The 18,576-nt window shown below is 41.1% G+C and overlaps 1 protein-coding gene across 1 annotated transcript in view; it reads left to right on the top strand.

Moving 5' to 3' along the window:
- TNS2 (tensin 2) overlaps window positions 1-18,576 on the top strand; it is a 256,747-nt gene that overhangs the window by 159,719 nt on the left and 78,452 nt on the right. Inside the window, exons 6-12 of the mRNA XM_073546168.1 lie at window positions 1,248-1,294; window positions 1,679-1,850; window positions 3,904-3,954; window positions 4,861-4,983; window positions 5,396-5,460; window positions 13,749-13,832; window positions 18,137-18,249. Of these exons, the coding sequence (XP_073402269.1) occupies window positions 1,248-1,294; window positions 1,679-1,850; window positions 3,904-3,954; window positions 4,861-4,983; window positions 5,396-5,460; window positions 13,749-13,832; window positions 18,137-18,249 (655 nt within the window). The remainder of the gene's footprint in view (window positions 1-1,247; window positions 1,295-1,678; window positions 1,851-3,903; window positions 3,955-4,860; window positions 4,984-5,395; window positions 5,461-13,748; window positions 13,833-18,136; window positions 18,250-18,576) is intronic.

The following is an 18,576-nucleotide window of genomic DNA, read 5'->3' on the forward strand; positions in this document are numbered from 1 at the left end:
CGCCGGAGACAAAAAACGTTACAGTAGCCGTTTTTTCCAGACGCCGGAATGAGACAAGTAGCCGGATCCGGCAAAAAACGGATGAAACGCAATGCCATCCGGCACGATCCGGCGCTAATGCAAGTCAATGGGGAAAAACTGGATCCGGCATTGCATTTTGCCGGATCCGGTTTTACCAAAAAAAAAGCCGGATCGCGCCTGACGGCAAAAAACTGATGTGTGAAAGAGGCCTTATATTCCTCTCTGTTCAGCTGCAGTGTGTGGCTTCTATGCACGCTGGGGTCTGGCTGGAACTGGGTTACAGTCTATCTGGAAAATGTCTTTTTCCACTGAGATTCAGCACAGACCTTGAGTTACTGTCTCTGAAGGCAGGTTATTCCTTTTTACTATTCTGACTCATGGATATGTAGAACGTATGGTGCCTGGATAGACCTCTCTTTCTGGGCCCTTTCCGTATCGACCTGTACTCACGTTCATACCGATTAATCAGACAGCTTAACTCAGCCACGATCTCATGTAAGAAGACTCCAGGAAAAGAGGGATGCTTTAACTGAAATTCTTGTATTATGATGAAAGCAGCAGGTAAAAAGGAATATTCTTCAGAGGACATGTAAGAAGATGCATACAGATGGAGGGACGATCACAAAATGGAGGATAAGGGAGGGAACAAACATACATCACAGGACTACAGGGAGAGAGTTGGGACAAAATACAGGGAAAGGCAAACTTCTGTCTAGCAACAAGGATACAACACAAGCAATGCAAATATTAAATGATTTCCCAAGTCGTGGGACATGACATTTATTATGGACCCTAAGGTCATGGTCTGGGGCTTGCACCCTTATTTTGCATTGGACTAGTGGCTGCTTCCAGTTGCAGATGTTGTTTTATGGTGATGGTGAAATTATCGGTAAGGGCTCACACTCACTTGCCAGAGACTCGCACGATTCTCGTTTGAGTCTCTCGCATGAAAACCTGGCACAGTCGCCGGTGCTTGGATCGGAGTGTGCAGCTACATGTATTTCTATGTAGCCGCACGCTCCGGTCCTGGTGCCGGCGGCAGTGTCGGGTATTCATGCGAGAGACTCACGCGAGAATCGTGCGAGTCTCTCGCAAGTGAGTATGAGCCCTAAGGTTGTTACTCATTTTTCTCAGACTCCTGACTGCTAGATCTCTGACTACGACTACAATGATTACCTTCTGTCCTTGCTGTATACTGAGTTGCTTTGTCTTTGTTTTTTTTTCAGGGTTCTACCAAATCTCTTAACGCCAAACAGAGGAGCTCTCTACCAAGGTGAGGAGAGAGACTTAGTACTTCTCATATGCAAACAAGCCAGCCTGGAAGACTAAATTCAACTATATACAGTGAAGCCTCTTTGTGATCTCCACCCAAAATTGCATTACAAAAGTGGTCTTATAGGGGATGGTCTCCCCAAAGATGGCCAGTATGGATAGCATATGGTGGAACTAAAAATTTGCAGCAAGGATTCTGGTCAGGATATGGGACTGGTCTTGTCAACAAGCTTGTCCTATGTTGAGTTTCCCTGTAATTAGGGTATGAGCATAATGCTGCTGTAACCTCCTTGTGGTCTTTCACTCCTCTTTCTCATAAGTGTGGAATGTGTCAGGTTATCAGGTTATTGTGATCATTAGATCTACTGTACTTTTTTTATTCCAGGAGTTTTAGCCTGGATCAAGTGATCCAGCGCAGCTATGACCTGGACCTGACATATATCACTGAACGCATCATCAGTGTCTTCTTCCCCACCATCCTGGAAGAACAGCGATATCGAAGCAATCTGCGGGAGGTGGCAAGCATGCTGAGATCCAAACACGAGGACAAGTACCTGGTGAGAGCGGTTCCCCTTATAACAAATTCTTCTCCAGTAGATCTAAATCCTAGAGATCTCTTTTCACAAACTCTGTAAGTGTTATCATGGATGTAACATCAGCTGTCACTAAAAAAAAAAAGCAAACGTAATCTAGAAGCATCTCACCTGCTTATGTTTTATGACTATAGCTACCACTCATGGCACAACACTTAGCCACCATGGTCATGTAGGGTGATGCCTACATGGACACCATGCAACATAATGACGTGACACCCGATATACAGTTGTGGCCAAAAGTATTGACACCCCTGCAATTCTGTCAGATAATACTCAGTTTCTTCCTGAAAATGACTGCAAACACAAATTCTTTGTTATTATTATCTTCATTTAATTTGTCTTAAATGAAATAACACAAAAAGAATTGTCCTAAAGCCAAATTGGATATAATTCCACACCAAACATAAAAAAGAGGGTGGACAAAAGTATTGGCACTGTTCGAAAAATCATGTGATGCTTCTCTAATTTGTGTAATTAACAGCACCTGTAACTTACCTGTGGCACCTAACAGGTGTTGGCAATAACTAAATCACACTTGCAGCCAGTTGACATGGATTAAAGTTGACTCAACCTCTGTCCTGTGTCCTTGTGTGTACCACATTGAGGATGGAGAAAAGAAAGAAGACCAAAGAACTGTCTGAGGGCTTGAGAAACCAAATTGTGATGAAGCATGAGCAATCTCAAGGCTACAAGTCCATCTCCAAAGACCTGAATGTTCATGTGTCTATCGTGCGCTGTGTCATCAAGAAGTTTAAAGCCCATGGCACTGTGGCTAACCTCCCTAGATGTGGACGGAAAAGAAAAATTGACAAGAGATTTCAACGCAAGATTGTGCGGATGTTGGATAAAGAACCTCGACTAACAGCCAAGCAAGTTCAAGCTGCCCTGCAGTCCGAGGGTACAACATTGTCAACCTGTACTATCCGTCGGTGTCTGAATGAAAAGGGACTGTATGGTAGGAGACCCAGGAAGACCCCACTTCTTACCCCGAGACATAAAAAAGCCAGGCTGGAGTTTGCCAAAACTTACCTGAAAAAGCCTAAAACGTTTTGGAAGAATGTTCTCTGGTCAGATGAGACAAAAGTAGAGCTTTTTGGGCAAAGGCATCAACACAGAGTTTACAGGAGAAAAAAAGAGGCATTCAAAGAAAAGAACACGGTCCCTACAATCAAACATGGCGGAGGTTCCCTGATGTTTTGGGGTTGCTTTGCTGTCTCTGGCACTGGACTGCTTCACCTTGTGCATGGCATTATGAAGTCTGAAGACTACCAACAAATTTTGCAGCATAATGTAGGGCCCAGTGTGAGAAAGCTGGGTCTCCCTCAGAGGTCATGGGTCTTCCAGCAGGACAATGACCCAAAACACACTTCAAAAAGCACTAGAAAATGGTTTGAGAGAAAGCACTGGAGACTTCTAAGGTGGCCAGCAATGAGTCCAGACCTGAATCCCATAGAACACCTGTGGAGAGATCTAAAAATGGCAGTTTGGAGAAGGCACCCTTCAAATATCAGGGACCTGGAGCAGTGTGCCAAAGAAGAATGGTCTAAAATTCCAGCAGAGAATAGTAAGAAACTCATTGATGGTTACCGGAAGCGGTTGGTTGCAGTTATTTTGGCTAAAGGTTGTGCAACCAAGTATTAGGCTGAGGGTGCCAATACTTTTGTCTGGTCCATTTTTGGAGTTTTGTGTGAAATGATCAAAGTTTTGCTTTTTGCTTCATTCTCTTTTGTGTTTTTTCATTTAAGACAAATTAAATGAAGATAATAATACCAAAGAATTTGTGTTTGCAATCATTTTCAGGAAGAAACTGAGTATTATCTGACAGAATTGCAGGGGTGTCAATACTTTTGGCCACAACTGTATGTAACTCATAGGGCTTTCTAAATTCTAAAATATTTCTTTAGCTCCGGTGCTCATTTGTTCATTTATTTTAATAAGCCGATAAAATCGTTGTTATCTCACCTTTCGATTCATTATTCATATGGTTTTTATTTTTTGCTGATTTTTTTTACAGTTTTTTAACCTGTCAAGAAAAAGACATGACATTAAAAAGCTCAACCCAAAGGTAAATGTATTACACATTAGTGAGTATCAACGTTGGGTCTGGGTAAAGAGGATGCGGGGCATATGTGACATCCATGTGAAATATCGTCGTACTGCTCGATATTTATCAGATGGCACATGGACCCAAACAGTTTAATCGATCGGTTCACACATCCGTGAAAATTATGGGTCCGAGTGTGAGATCCATGAGAATTGGAGCATTTCCTATTCTGATCCGATTTTGAGAATAAGTATAGGACATTACTCAATGGGACTGTGTGCCATCCTAGACAAAATCGACCACCACTCCGACATTTCACAATGATGCAATGATGTGCATTAAGCAGAACATTGCCTTGATTTGTGATATTCACCTATGCATCGAAGTGTCTGTTTTTTATATCACTCATTATTTTCTTCTTCTTGTGCTTTCTCCTCATCCCACCAGCCCTCCAGCCTTCTTAATAATCCCTCAGCCTCTCACCGCCACGACCTCCCACCCCCTACACACCTCGAACCACCGCAGAGTCTCTTTCACTTTCATCAATGGGTTATTATACAGGAAATATATGAGCGTCTACATGAGAACAATCTTCCTGTGAACCTGGTGGTAGCTGCTTTATTTTGATTATTTGCCAAACCAGCTCTTTGTGGTTGATCAGTCGGCCTTGTCCGTGACCTTGACTTCCGCCCCTTTTCCAGACATAGCACCTCTTGTCTTATATTGCTTTCACTAACCCTTCTCCTTCCCTCCAGCATTGACCTGACTTTGCCCAATACTTCTCTCTTATGTCTTGTCGGAGGGATTCTGACATATCAATCTTTTTCATACACTATATATGTAATATAGAATTTGTCAAGCAATGTCTCCTAAAAAAAACCCTAGAACTGTATAATTTACATTATTTTTTTTTTTGCGGTGTTTTAGGTTCAGGAGTTTTTCTGGCCAGACTGTCATGCACCATCTCTTGATGTGATATGCTCCATTTGTAAAGCCATGGAAGCCTGGCTAAACAATGACCCACAGCATGTGGTTGTCCTGCACTGCAAGGTATTCCCTGAGCCTAAAAATCAGCTGTGACTTCTTGTTCAGTAGAGATCACATCCCATTATCACCACAGGAAGGATTTCAATGACTTGTATCACAATATTCACAATACATGATCACATCTCACCTCCTACCCCTCACTGTACAGTGTCCTCTGCACAGGTCACAGAGCATGCTCAGTACATTCCTCCAATGAACATCTGCAGCTTATGGTTTCCTATGGTCCATGTTGGTGCTCTATCAGAACAGAACCCCTGCCCCCCGTAGTTTTGTACAGAAAAGGGTAACATTTGCAAAACAGAAAATATAAAAAAAATATAAATTATATATTCCCTGTATCTTAGACAAATATAGATAGATCACTTTGCCGTACCTTGTCCCACCATGAATCTATAATGTTTCTTTCCTTTTCCAGGGAAATCAAGGGAAGACAGGAGTGGTAATCGCATCCTACATGCATTATAGCAAGGTGTCCGCAAGGTATTCTGCGCTTAATTTCAATTGCTACTATTTTTTTAATATGAAAAAAATAATCCTAGTAATTAATTATTTAAATAAAGTAATCCCAATTGTATTGTAAAAATCCCATATACTCACTCCCTGCACTGGAGCTGCTCTATTGATGTTGGCTCCTGGGGCTCCTATGACATTATTATGCCAGGTGAGCCCTGCTGCCAATCATTGGACGGACGCTATTGTGATGAATGTGTGAACCTTCGACAAACAGAAAAAGTGAACAGAATAGCTGCCGCCAATTGACTGCATGGGTCATAACAATGTCATGTGAGCTTCGGGAAACATAGAACCGACATCCCCGGAGCAGACCTAGTGCAGGAGGTGTTTTTATTTTACAAAGGAGACTACTTCAGCTAAAATAATAATAATAATATATATATACTGTGTGTGTGTGTGTGTGTGTGTGTATATATATATATATATATATATATATATATATATATATATATATATATATATATATATACAGTCATGGCCAAAAGTATTGACACCACTGCAATTCTGTCAGATAATACTCAGTTTCTTCCTGAAAATGATTGCAAACACAAATTCTTTGGTATTATTATCTTCATTTCATTTGTCTTAAATGAAAAAACACAAAAAGAATTGTCCTAAAGCCAAATTCGATATAATTCCACACCAAGCATAACAAAGAGGGTGGACAAAAGTATTGGCACTGTTCGAAAAATCATGTGATGCTTCTCTAATTTGTGTAATTAACAGCACCTATAACTTACCTGTGGCACCTAACAGGTGTTGGCAATAACTAAATCACACTTGCAGCCAGTTGACATGGATTAAAGTTGACTCAACCTCTGTCCTGTGTCCTTGAGTGTACCACATTGAGCATGGAGAAAAGAAAGAAGACCAAAGAACTGTCTGAGGACTTGAGAAACCAAATTGTGAGGAAGCATGAGCAATCTCAAGGCTACAACTCCATCTCCAAAGACCTGAATGTCCCTGTGTCTACCGTGCGCAGTGTCATCAAGAAGTTTAAAGCCCATGGCACTGTGGCTAACCTCCCTAGATGTGGCCGGAAAAGAAAAATTGACAAGAGATTTCAACGCAAGATTGTGCGGATGTTGGATAAAGAACCTCCACTAACATCCAAACAAGTTCAAGCTGCCCTGCAGTCCGAGGGTACAACAGTGTCAACCCGTACTATCCGTCGGCATCTGAATGAAAAGGGACTGTATGGTAGGAGACCCAGGAAGACTCCACTTCTTACCCCGAGACATAAAAAAGCCAGGCTGGAGTTTGCCAAAACTTACCTGAAAAACCTAAAACATTTTGGAAGAATGTTCTCTGGTCAGATGAGACAAAAGTAGAGCTTTTAGGGCAAAAGCATCAACATAGAGTTTACAGGAGAAAAAAGAGGCATTCAAAGAAAAGTACATGGTCCCTACAGTCAAACATGGCGGAGGTTCCCTGATGTTTTGGGGTTGCTTTGCTGCCTCTGGCACTGGACTGCTTGACCGTGTGCATGGCATTATGAAGTCAGAAGACTACCAACAAATTTTGCAGCATAATTTAGGGCCCAGTGTGAGAAAGCTGGGTCTACCTCAGAGGTCATGGGTCTTCCAGCAGGACAATAACCCAAAACACACTTCAAAAAGCACTAGAAAATGGTTTGAGAGAAAGCACTGGAGACTTCGAAGGTGGCCAGCTATGAGTCCAGACCTGAATCCCATAGAACACCTGTGGAGAGATCTAAAAATGGCAGTTTGGAGAAGGCACCCTTCAAATATCAGGGACCTGGAGCAGTTTGCCAAAGAAGAATGGTCTAAAATTCCAGCAGAGCATTGTAAGAAACTCATTGATGGTTACCGGAAGCGGTTGGTCGCAGTTATTTTGGCTAAAGGTTGTGCAACCCAAGTATTAGGCTGAGGGTGCCAATACTTTTGTCTGGTCCATTTTTGGAGTTTTGTGTGAAATGATCAATGTTTTGCTTTTTGCTTCATTCTCTTTTGTGTTTTTTCATTTAAGACAAATTCAATGAAGATAATAATACCAAAGAATTTGTGTTTGCAATCATTTTCAGGAAGAAAATGAATATTATCTGACAGAATTGCAGGGGTGTCAATACTTTTGGCCATGACTGTGTATGTGTATATATATATATATATATATATATATATATATATATATATATAATAAATAAATATATATATATATATATATATATATATTTTAGTACATAGATGTAGAAAGTGTATTACATTACAATCCAATTCTGAATTCCTTGGTTCCACCGACTTTGGCATCAAAGGATGAGAACTAATGGCTGTAATAACTTAGAATCCATCTTTCATAATGGTATTGGAGACATTGTGAGTAATCTAATATAATGGCAGTCTCTGATCATGGATTCAATTCAAGTGCTTGAGAAGGACCGTCCAAAACCTTAACTTTATGTCTGCTTCATTATAAAGATGTAGACTTGCTTTTGATCTTGATTCCACATCTAGCTTTGTCTGATGGACAGATAATCAGACATCAAAGGTGTTGTCTCATCTTCTTAAATAGGTAAAATTGCAAAGTGCTCGTAAAAACAAGTAACTTTGAAATTTACAACCTGTTTCAAAATCCTCTTTGTTGTAAAGAACGGAAGGATTTTTTAATTCTATAGTGTAATGCTCATTGCCTAACTTACTAGACACGTCTGTATTCTGTCAGCAGTGGCTGGTCGCTAACTCTGCTCTGAAGGTGGCATTTTATCCAACACGCTTCAGTGCTCCTTCCTCTGCGTGCAGCATCAGAGAGCGCACAGTTATGTCAATCTGCAGGAGCTCACCACCTCCCTGGAAAACAGGAAGCCAGGAGGCAGGGGAGCAGTGCGCTCCTGCAGATAGAAGCCAAGACAAATCTTTTAATAGTCCCTTGATTAATTGTAGGTTCTGTAGGTCCTTTAAGCGGTAACACATCTCCATTACAACCACCACTATTGCCTGTTGGTACTGCGTTCTTACTGTTGTGTCTTCCAGATAATTCACGTTTCATTCTCTTTTCCTTTGAACATTATCCTGACCATTTTAGGGTCAGTCAGATGTTTTGTTATTAGAGACTTGAGATGAACTTTGGCCTTTCTCATAGACAGCTGGGGTTTCCACCTGGCTATATTCTGATAAATTCCAGGTTTATTTTTTTGTGGTGTAATGAGCAATGAGCTTAGCTGAGACTAAAGAGATCTCTCGTCTATCCTCCAGTGTTGGTTTTGTCTTTTCCTGAATACTGTCCTTACACCCTCTGAATAATTTTGGTAGTCTAGCCAGTTGAGGAAAATACATTACAATTTTCTTACAATCCTTTTTTTTTCGGAGAGGGTGATGAACCACTACAGGTCACGTGCCCAATTTTGGTTTTCATCAATGACGGACACTATGGTACAGGCAGATTACCCACCATCACATATGGTTGCCTTAAAGATTATAGAACAGTGATATACAGGTGCATCTCACAAAATTAGAATATCATCAAAAAAGTTAATTTATTTCAGTTCTTCAATAGAAACAGTGAAACTCATATATTATATAGCATCATTACAGACAGTGATCTATTTCACATGTTTATTCCTGTTAATGTTGATGATTATGGCTTACAGCCAATGAAAACCGAAAAGTCATTATCTCAGTAAAGTAGAATACTTTATAACACCAGTTTGAAAAATGACTTTAAAATCTGAAATGTTGGCCTACTGAAATGTATGTTCAGTAAATGCACTCAATACTTGGTCGGGGCTCCTTTGCATCAATTACTGCATCAATGCAGCATGGCATGGAGGCGACCAGCCTGTGGCACTGCTGAGGTGTTATGGAAGCCCAGGTTGCTTTGATAGCAGCCTTCAGCTCGTCTGCATCGTTGGGTCTGGTGTCTCTCATCTTCCTCTTGACAATACCCCACAGATTCTCTATGGGGTTAAGGTCAGGCGAGTTTGCTGGCCAATCAAGCACAGTGATACTGTTGTTTGTTAACCAGGTATTGGTACTTTTGGCAGTGTGGACAGGCACCAAGTCCTGCCGGGGAATGACATTTCCATCTCCAAAAAGCTTGTCGGCAGAGGGAAGCATGAAATGCTCTAAAATTTCCTGGTAGATGGCAGCGCTGACTTTGGTCTTGATAAAACACAGTGGACCTACACCAGCAGATGACATGGCTCCCCAAACCATCACTGATTGTGGAAACTTCACACTAGACCTCAAGCAGCTTGGATTGTGGCCTCTCCACTCTTCCTCCAGACTCAGGGACCTGGATTTTCAAATGAAATGCAAAATTTACTTTTGTCTGAAAACAGCACCTTGGACCATCGAGCAACAGTCCAGTTCTTTTTCTCCTTGGCCCAGGTAAGACGCTTCTGGCGTTGTCTAATGGTCATGAGTGGCTTAACACAAGGAATGCGACACTTGTAGCCCATGTCCTGGATACGTCTGTGTGTGGTGGCTCTTGAAGCAATGACTCTAGCAGCAGTCCATTCCTTCTGAATCTCCCACAAATTTTGAATCACCGTTTCTTAACAATCTTTTCAAGGCTGCGGTTATCCCGGTTGCTTGTGCACCTTTTTCTATCACACTGTTTCCTTCCACTCAACTTTCCATTAATATGCTTGGATACAGCACTCTGTGTCAGCCAGCTTCTTTAGCAATGGCCTTTTGTGACTTTAGGCCCTTTTACATTTAGCGATGCACCAGCGATCCGACCAGCGATCCGACCCGGTCAGGATCGCTGGTGCATCGCTAAATGATCGCTAGTGAGCTTTCACACAGAAAGATCTCACAGCGATGCAGCAGCGACGCAGCGCACGATACTCGCCTTTCACACACAGCGATCCTGACATCCTCCCGCCCGCCTCCACGCGTCGCTCGTCTCACACAGCAGGAAGCCCAGCAGGAAGCTGACGACGAGAAATGGAGCCGCCCGATCTCGCGCGATCAGCGATGGACAGCGGGGGAGCCGGTCAGAGGTAAGTATCACACATAGCGATATCGCTAGCGATATCGCTAGCAATATTGCTATAACGTCACAAAACCAGTGATGTTTTAGCGATATTGCTAGCGATATCGCTATGTGTAAAACCCCCTTAACCCTCCTTGTGGAGTGTGTCAGTGACTGCCTTCTGGACATCTGTCAAGTCAGCAGTCTTCCCCATGATTGTGGAGTCTACTGAAACAGACTAAGGGACCTTTGTTAACGCTTAGGAAGCCTTTGCAGGTGTTTTTTGTTAATTATTCTAATTTTACTGAGATAATGACTTTTGGGTTTTCATTGGCTGTAAGTCATAATCAACATTAACAGAAATAAACACGTGAAATAGATCATTCTGTGTGTAATGACTCTATATAATATATGTGTTTCACTTTATGTATTGAAGAACTGAAATAAATTTACTTTTTGATGATATTCTAATTTTGTGAGAAGCACCTGTGTAAGAGATTTTCTGGGACTCTACACTGGTGGCCTATCTTTAGGGTTACCACGTAAAACCAAAAGTGAAGGTTCAGCCCTTTTCTGCAGTCTTGTCAGAACATTAGGGTGTGTGCACACGCTGCGGATTCTGCTACGGATCCGCAGCGGTTTTGGCCCTGCGGGTCCGCAGCAGTTTCTGCTGCGGTGTACAGTACCATTAAAATCAATGAAAAATGAAAACTGCTGTGCAGACAGTGCTGATTATTCTGTGCGGATTTGCTGCGGTTTCAAATTCGCAGCATGTCAATTCTTTGTGCGGATTCCGCTGCGGTTTGGCACCTGCTCCATGGCAGGTGTCAAACCGCAGGCTAAACCGCAGATAAACTTTTTGACAAATCCGCACGGAAAAATCCGCAGCATGTGCACACACCCTTAATGATTGCATCAAGGGAACCTGTCCTATGGCTGCTTGATGTATCGGAGACCACCATCTTCTGTCTTATAAGCATGTACGTTTTACTCAGGTGTGGTGCAGCATTTTAGAGAGGTACATAGTTGAAACTTAGTCGCTGGTAACAACGTGACCAGTTCAAGTGGTATACCCCCACCATGTAGAGACCTAGGTGAGTGGCCGGTCTGTGGCTGTCAGGAACATACCTCTTGGACTAGACACGTTGTCCCTGGCTGCAGTTACAATTGTGTCTTTTTTTTATGTTGCAGAGTTTCAGAGTAATATGTATGTGTTTATAATTCAGCTGCTCGTCTCTGATTTATGCTGCACATGAATTATGGGGCAGGTTCCCTTTATTGGGCTGAGCTGCAGTGCCACCGCCAATGCTTGCCTAGGGGAATCAGGTCAGATACTCTTGTGCCCGTTCCGATCAGTAATGCTGACAATCAGTGGTGGTCTCACAGCTGAAACTCACACCAATGACACATTGGTGGTCTATCCTAAGGATACTTTTGATTGCTCACATGGATATTTTAGTTTTTTATTAACTCTATTATATTTCTTTATTTAATATAATACTTTGTTATGGTCATAAATTATAGAAAAGAGGAAATATTTTTTGTAGGATTTAAAGAAGACCTGGTACTTGCCTCAATTATGTATTGTTTTTACCTATTCTAAATGGCGCTATTCTTTTGAATCTGGTGTTGTATTTCTTTTGTTCCTGCTCCTTTCTATTCCTGAGATATGGGCCTCTTCTTTCCTGTTTATAAATCTAATGTGTGTATATATATATATATATATATATATATATATATGTCCAAGTGGGCGTGGTCATCAACTCCTCTCTGTGGGTGTCTTCTTAAGCAACACGCCCCTTTGCCTTACTAGACTATTGTAGATTTATTTACAAGTAAGATGGGGATATATCTCAGGAATGGAGAGGAACAGGATCAAAAAAAGGAACAATACCAGGTTCAGGAGAACAGTGGCATTTAGGCCAAATTAAAAAAAATACATATTATGGTACTTGCAAATGATATTATTGAGGGACTGAAGGATTTGCTATGATATTATTTGGAAGGAACACTAGCAATATCTACAATGAAAAGTGTTTGCATTTCCAACAAGAGCACCTTTAGCTAAATGAAAGTAACTGTATATGTGGATTTTGGACATATTCACTCACCAATGTACTTGTTATAGTACATTCGCCTGTCCTTGGTTTTTCATAGACCGAGAGAAGACATAGTATTGGGGAGATTTCGGGGGAGACCTGTCTGATTTTGACCCAAGGCTCCAATCAAAATCAGCAATGCATGTCAAGGGGTCTTTAAAAAAAATCGGACTGCACTAAGATGACATCCGAGTGCAGTCTGATTTTCATTGACTGACAGAATGGAAAAGGTGGAGACATTTTTTTTTGTTTTTATTTCTCCACGTACGAGAAAACCGTATCACACTTGGACTACACTCTAATGAATGGATGGAGGTTTGCACTCAAAATCTCTCGATACATGGCCCCATTCATTCTTTTGTGTACACGGATCAGTCATCCTGGTCCCTTTGCAGAGAAACTGCCCCAAAGCATGATGTTGCCACCCACATGCTTCACAGTAGGTATGGTGATCGTTGGATGCAACTCAGCATTCTGTCTCTTCCAAACCCAATGAGTTTTGTTTCTACAAAACAGTTCTACACTCAAACTCTAATGAAAATAGTCAGACATGTGAATGAGATCTAAGCATTATTTTCATTCCTTTTATCACGGCCAGCGATTATTTCAAGTGTTGACTGTTTTCAGTGGATTATGATTGTTGCCATTGTAAATTAAATGAGTCTGAAATGATAAAAAGTCTTTTGGGGTCATCAGTACAGGAATGAATGACCTCCTATTGTCAGACTCTAATCATTATTATTAAGGGATGATATGCTGCACATCGTCATACACGTGATAATCATGTTGCACGTTGGGCCTATGCAGTGTCATAGCACGTAATCCGGGCCTTAAAGGGTTTATAGGTGGAGAACCCCTTGCAATCCATTCTGTATCATGGGAAAGCCTATACGCACATGGTAGAATTACTGGAGATGCCGCGAGTCACTCTATATCTACGATCTGTTGCATGATGTAAACCAGTGATTGGCAACTGGAGTCCTCCAGCTATAGAATTTCAGAAAAGTGTTGCCAGCCGCCAAGATATAGGTCGTACATAGCGTCAGCAAAAAACGCCAGATGCCAAGTAACCGAATCATTTCATAATCTCATGGGTTGTTTTACTCTTTAAAGTAACATATTGTATTTCCATGATTTTGCAGAATTGTTTCCCGTTTTCGTGCTTCCTCCTATCTCTCCCTTCTTCCCTCCGCCGTCAGTCACACGCGTTGTTTCCTTTTGCAGTGTGGATCAGGCACTCAGCACTTTGGCCATGAGAAAGTTCTGTGAAGATAAGGTCTCTTCATCGCTTCATCCGTCCCAGCGCAGGTCAGTGCAGAAAAACCGGTAACGCCAGTGAACCCGAGAACCGTAGCATTACTCATGGCTCACATATACAATGCCAGAACACTTCAGTATTGTTTTCCTACCGTGCTGTTGGGAAATCAGGACCTTTTCCTGTTCTAAAAGAGAAATATTCACTTGCCCCGTGTCCTGTTATCAGAAGCAGCAGAATACTTTTTTCTGAACTGGTTTCCTGCTGTACAGATTGACAAAGTAAAGTCTTGTTTCCTTACAGGAATGACAAGGAAATTTCTAGTAAAGTCCAATGGCGTAATATTAATTAAATCTGCTGGCAGTTCCCTGAGAGGCGAAGTAGAAAGAAAAAGCAAATTGATTCCCCACATGGTCAAAAAAAAATCAATTTTTTCCATATCATAGTGGAACTATTACGCCTTCATGTCCTTCAGTGTATTCCAATAGTCAGAGGCAGATGTCTACTAAACCTCATGAGCTGGTGAGACCCACATAACCTTAAGTTACCACCTATATTACCATATTTTATGCACACGTAAAGGGATTAGAAAAATACAGTGACACGCTCCCCTAAGGACTGTGTCTACACTCACAATTCAGTCCCATTAAAGAGGGTCTTGCAACTTAGTAAGTTATCAATTCACGGGACAGGTGATACCTACCACCGTTGGCCCCACCACCAAACCAAGATAAACGGCTCTATTTTGTCCCATTTAAATAGATCAGTGGCTGTGAATGCCCGCCATGGAACCATCCCTTGTCCATGGGACTGCCAGAAGAGTCCCTAACAATCAGTAAGGTATTACAATGATGATGATGATGATTTTTATTTTTATAGTTTCAACATATTCCGCAGCACTTTATAATTTAGAGGGGACTTGTACAGACAATAAAGACATTACAGAATAACCATAACTCAGATACCAAGAGGAGCGAGGGGGGTCCTGCTCACAAGCTTACAATCCTCAAAGAAATAGGTGGGACATGAAAGGTTGATGGTAAAATGTGCTTGGGTGTTCATGTAATGCTGCATGAACTGATCACCAGCCAGTGTGTGTACAGAAACAGAGGGCTATTAAGTGCATGGAAGTTGTGATCAGATGCTACAGGGGTCATGATTTTGAAGAAAATGTATAAGCAAAATGTGAATAGTTACATAAGTGAGGTGTGGCTATAGGCCAGGCTAAAGTTTTTAGGTCACGCTTAATACTGTGGGTATTGGGAATTAATTGAACTGTCCTGGGTAGCGCATTCCAAAGTACTGACGCAGCTCGTGAAAAGTCTTGGAGACTTGAATGTGAAGTTCGGATTATTGGGGATTATAGTTTTAAGTCATTAGCGGAACGGATGGCACGGGTAGGGTGCTAGGCTTAGTCAAGGGAGGAGATGTAGGGTTGGTGCTGAACCGTGAAGGGCTTTGTGTGTGAGAGTGATAAGTTTATATTGAATTCTGTATCGGATGGGCAGCCAGTGCAGCAAGATCAGGGCCGGCCCGAGAGATTACGGCGCCCTAGGCGAAACTATTTTGTTGCACCCCTACTATTCTTGGCAGTAGATGAAAACTTGGGATATAAATTTAGGAGCAAAATAAACCACAACAACAATGATTAATTAACTCTCTCCTAACTCTTTAATCTTCTGAGAAGTTGTATAGGACAAATATATACAAAGTAATCAATAACACAAAACAAAAACGACCATAGGAAATTAAAATTTTTGTTTCCTTGCCTTTTTTTTTAAAAGGATGACACTAAGTTACCGAGATTAATTTGTTTAGCAACTTCAGATTCTATCAAAATTGTTGCCAACTCAACCAACCTCTCTTGCGTCATATTTGCCCTTAAATATGTACACTTTTCTTTCCATCCCTAAAACTTTTTGCCTTTTGAAAAGATTTTTTATAATTTTTTCTATTTTTTTCTCTGGCGCCCCCTTTGGGTCGGCGCCCTAGGCGGCTGCCTAGTTCGCCTATACGTTCGGGCCGGCCCTGAGCAAGATATTACCTATCCCAATGTAAAGTTGAGACAACCCCTTTAAAAACGTACCTTGACATTCGCAAGAAAACAATTACAGTGCAGGAGTGTGCAGTATAATAATTTTTCTATCATCAATCCACTTCACATTTTTGATGATAAACCACAGCGCGGACCGCCCAATGTCTCTACTGCGGGATGCACTAAACTAGGCAGCATTCTACTCATCCTTCTTAGCTACCACCTCCTGTGTGGGAGCGAGCACTGTAAAATCCTGTGAGGCTCGCTTCCGCGCTGAAGACAGTTGCCTTAGATTAGTTTAAGGGAGCAGATTAGTTTAATGGAGCCCGAAGCACAGACTACGGCTGGTCCGTGCTGCAGGTTATCAGCAAAAACATGTAATAGTGTGATTTAGAAAAATGATTAAACTATAGAGTTCTTCACTATAAACGCTTTCATGTGAAAGTGGAGGTACGCTTCAAGTTAACGAACCTGAGCTACAATACCAGGTATAGCCCATAGAAAAGCGTGGCGCTTCATACAACCATACATGAAGAAATGCTGTACTGGTGAGGATTGGTGAGATATTATCCAGTCCAAACCGATGTAACTATTTTTACTACGGGAAATCATTTAAATCTTTAGAAATCTCATGTTTGTACATTGCTGTACTAAGTGTTTTCTCAAGAAGCTGGTAAAGTCCTCAATCTGTTACACCACATGGAAAAAATGTCATCGATAGACCCTCTCATTTCAGTATGTATGTTCACTATGTAAGTGGACTGATGTCAGAGTCCTCAATTTGTCACTTGCTTATTAGTTTGAGGACTCATCTTGGAATCTCTTATTACGGTTTATAGGGTTGTCTGGCTTGTATCTTTTTTGCTTTTTCGTTTGTGTCCTTTTATATGTTGAAATTTGGTGTAAATATGGGAATCTTTTTTAATAGTCATCATGAAATAACCCTGGATTGTCTTTAATCCTGCAAATGATTTCCTACTTGTTTTTGTCACATAAATTTCCCCAAGTACAAGTACAGGTATTTATTTAATTCTTGTATGTGGCCTAATAGATGTTATTTATTGCCACATTAAATGGCACAAAATTTGATATAAAAAATAATTAAAATTGATTGTTTTAGTAAAATACTCCCAGGTGGTTTAAACATGGGCATAACTATAAGCTTCAATTGCACCAGGACCCTGGAGAATAGAGGGGCCCCAAACGTCAATTTGCCCCATAGAAAGAGACTATTATTATTAAAGACCTGTGATAGTTGGGGGCCCTGTTGGAGATTTTGCATTTCACCATATGAATTTTCAAGTGACACCACTGGCTTTAAGGATTTGTCTGCAACCTGTTCTGGATGCTGTTTTTTTTTCTTTGCTGACTGGACAATACTAGTTTTTCGGGCACTTCTGTTATTCATATATTTGTCTATATATTATAATAGTGTTTGAAGCTTTCTGATTGCATGGTACTATGCTGAATAGCTTAGGCTATGTGCAGATGGGGTTTTCTTGAGGCGTTGAAAGATAAGTATTTCAAGCCGCAAAATCTTCATGAAATGCTTCATTTTTGTGAAGTTTCTGAGTATTTATTTTCATGAAATGTTTTAGAAGGGTTTTTAATAGTCCTTTTTTTTCTCCCAAAGGGTTTTTTTTAAACCTCTTACAGTATGTATACGTGGCTTCTTTTTCAGGCAGGTCCGCTCCAAAACTCGCGTGAAAAAGCTCTCAGAGGACGCTCAAAAGAATGAACGTACATTTCCATTGTTCAGGTGTTTTGCTCTTGGTAGGCGCTCTATACAAGTTAATGGGAAGGCTCGATAGATACCTAGATGTATTTTTGAATGTTTTCCCAGCGTTTCGCTTAGAAAATCACTATTGGTTTCTTCACTGTTCAATGGAGTAAAAAAAAAAAAAAAGCTGGAAAATACAACTCAAAAATGATGGAAAACACTAAAAAAAAAAAACATCGGCAGTCAAAAAAGAAGCATGCACTAAGGAAATAACCAAAAAGACACAAAAAAGGCGTTTTAGGACAAAAAAAAGCAATGTTTCCTGAAGAGTCTCCCTCTTGGAATAGTCATTGGATTAGCCCATATGTAAGAGTCATCATGTGCACAACCTTCAGAGCGAGTGGCAAGCGGAATCTACATCAAAGAAGGGACATGCACTTTTTGTTCCCTCCAGGTGTTTAACAAAACCTGGAAAAATGGGAAAAATGCTCAAAAAAACTGTACATATGAATATTAGACTAAATAGGAAGTGGCCGAAATGCTTTATAAGCTCCACTGCCTTATATTGTTATCACCCACCTCTGTTTTTTTCTTTTGTACAGGTATATCAATTATTTTGGAGGATTATTGTCAGGCAATATAAAGATCAGCAGTGACATGTTATCGTTGCAGTGTGTGCTTCTACCGGTTATCCCGGCACTTCAGAATGATGGCGGTAAGTGTTCATATCAACACATCACAGTGTAGCGATGGTTCCCACATTCACTCTACAGTATGTCCTGTGGATCTGCCACATGTCACGTGGAATGGATGACTTGCCCCATAACAGCACTTTACGTCTAACATGTCAGTGTTGGTTGGCGGCATATTTCCTTGGCACTGACTTTGTTTATTCCTGTTGTGTATCTATTAGATTGCTCAGGGAGGTTGCTTCATGTTTTCTTGAAGCGCAGAATCTCTCTGTGATCGTTCCACTATTAATTTCAGCTTACATGGTGCTCATTATACATTTGTCCTAAGCACATATGTGTCTTATAAATCC

The sequence above is a fragment of the Dendrobates tinctorius genome, unplaced genomic scaffold, assembly GCF_039654945.1.
Source record: "Dendrobates tinctorius isolate UK_male_01 unplaced genomic scaffold, ASM3965494v1 ptg000145l, whole genome shotgun sequence".
NCBI classification, from domain to species: domain Eukaryota; kingdom Metazoa; phylum Chordata; class Amphibia; order Anura; family Dendrobatidae; genus Dendrobates; species Dendrobates tinctorius.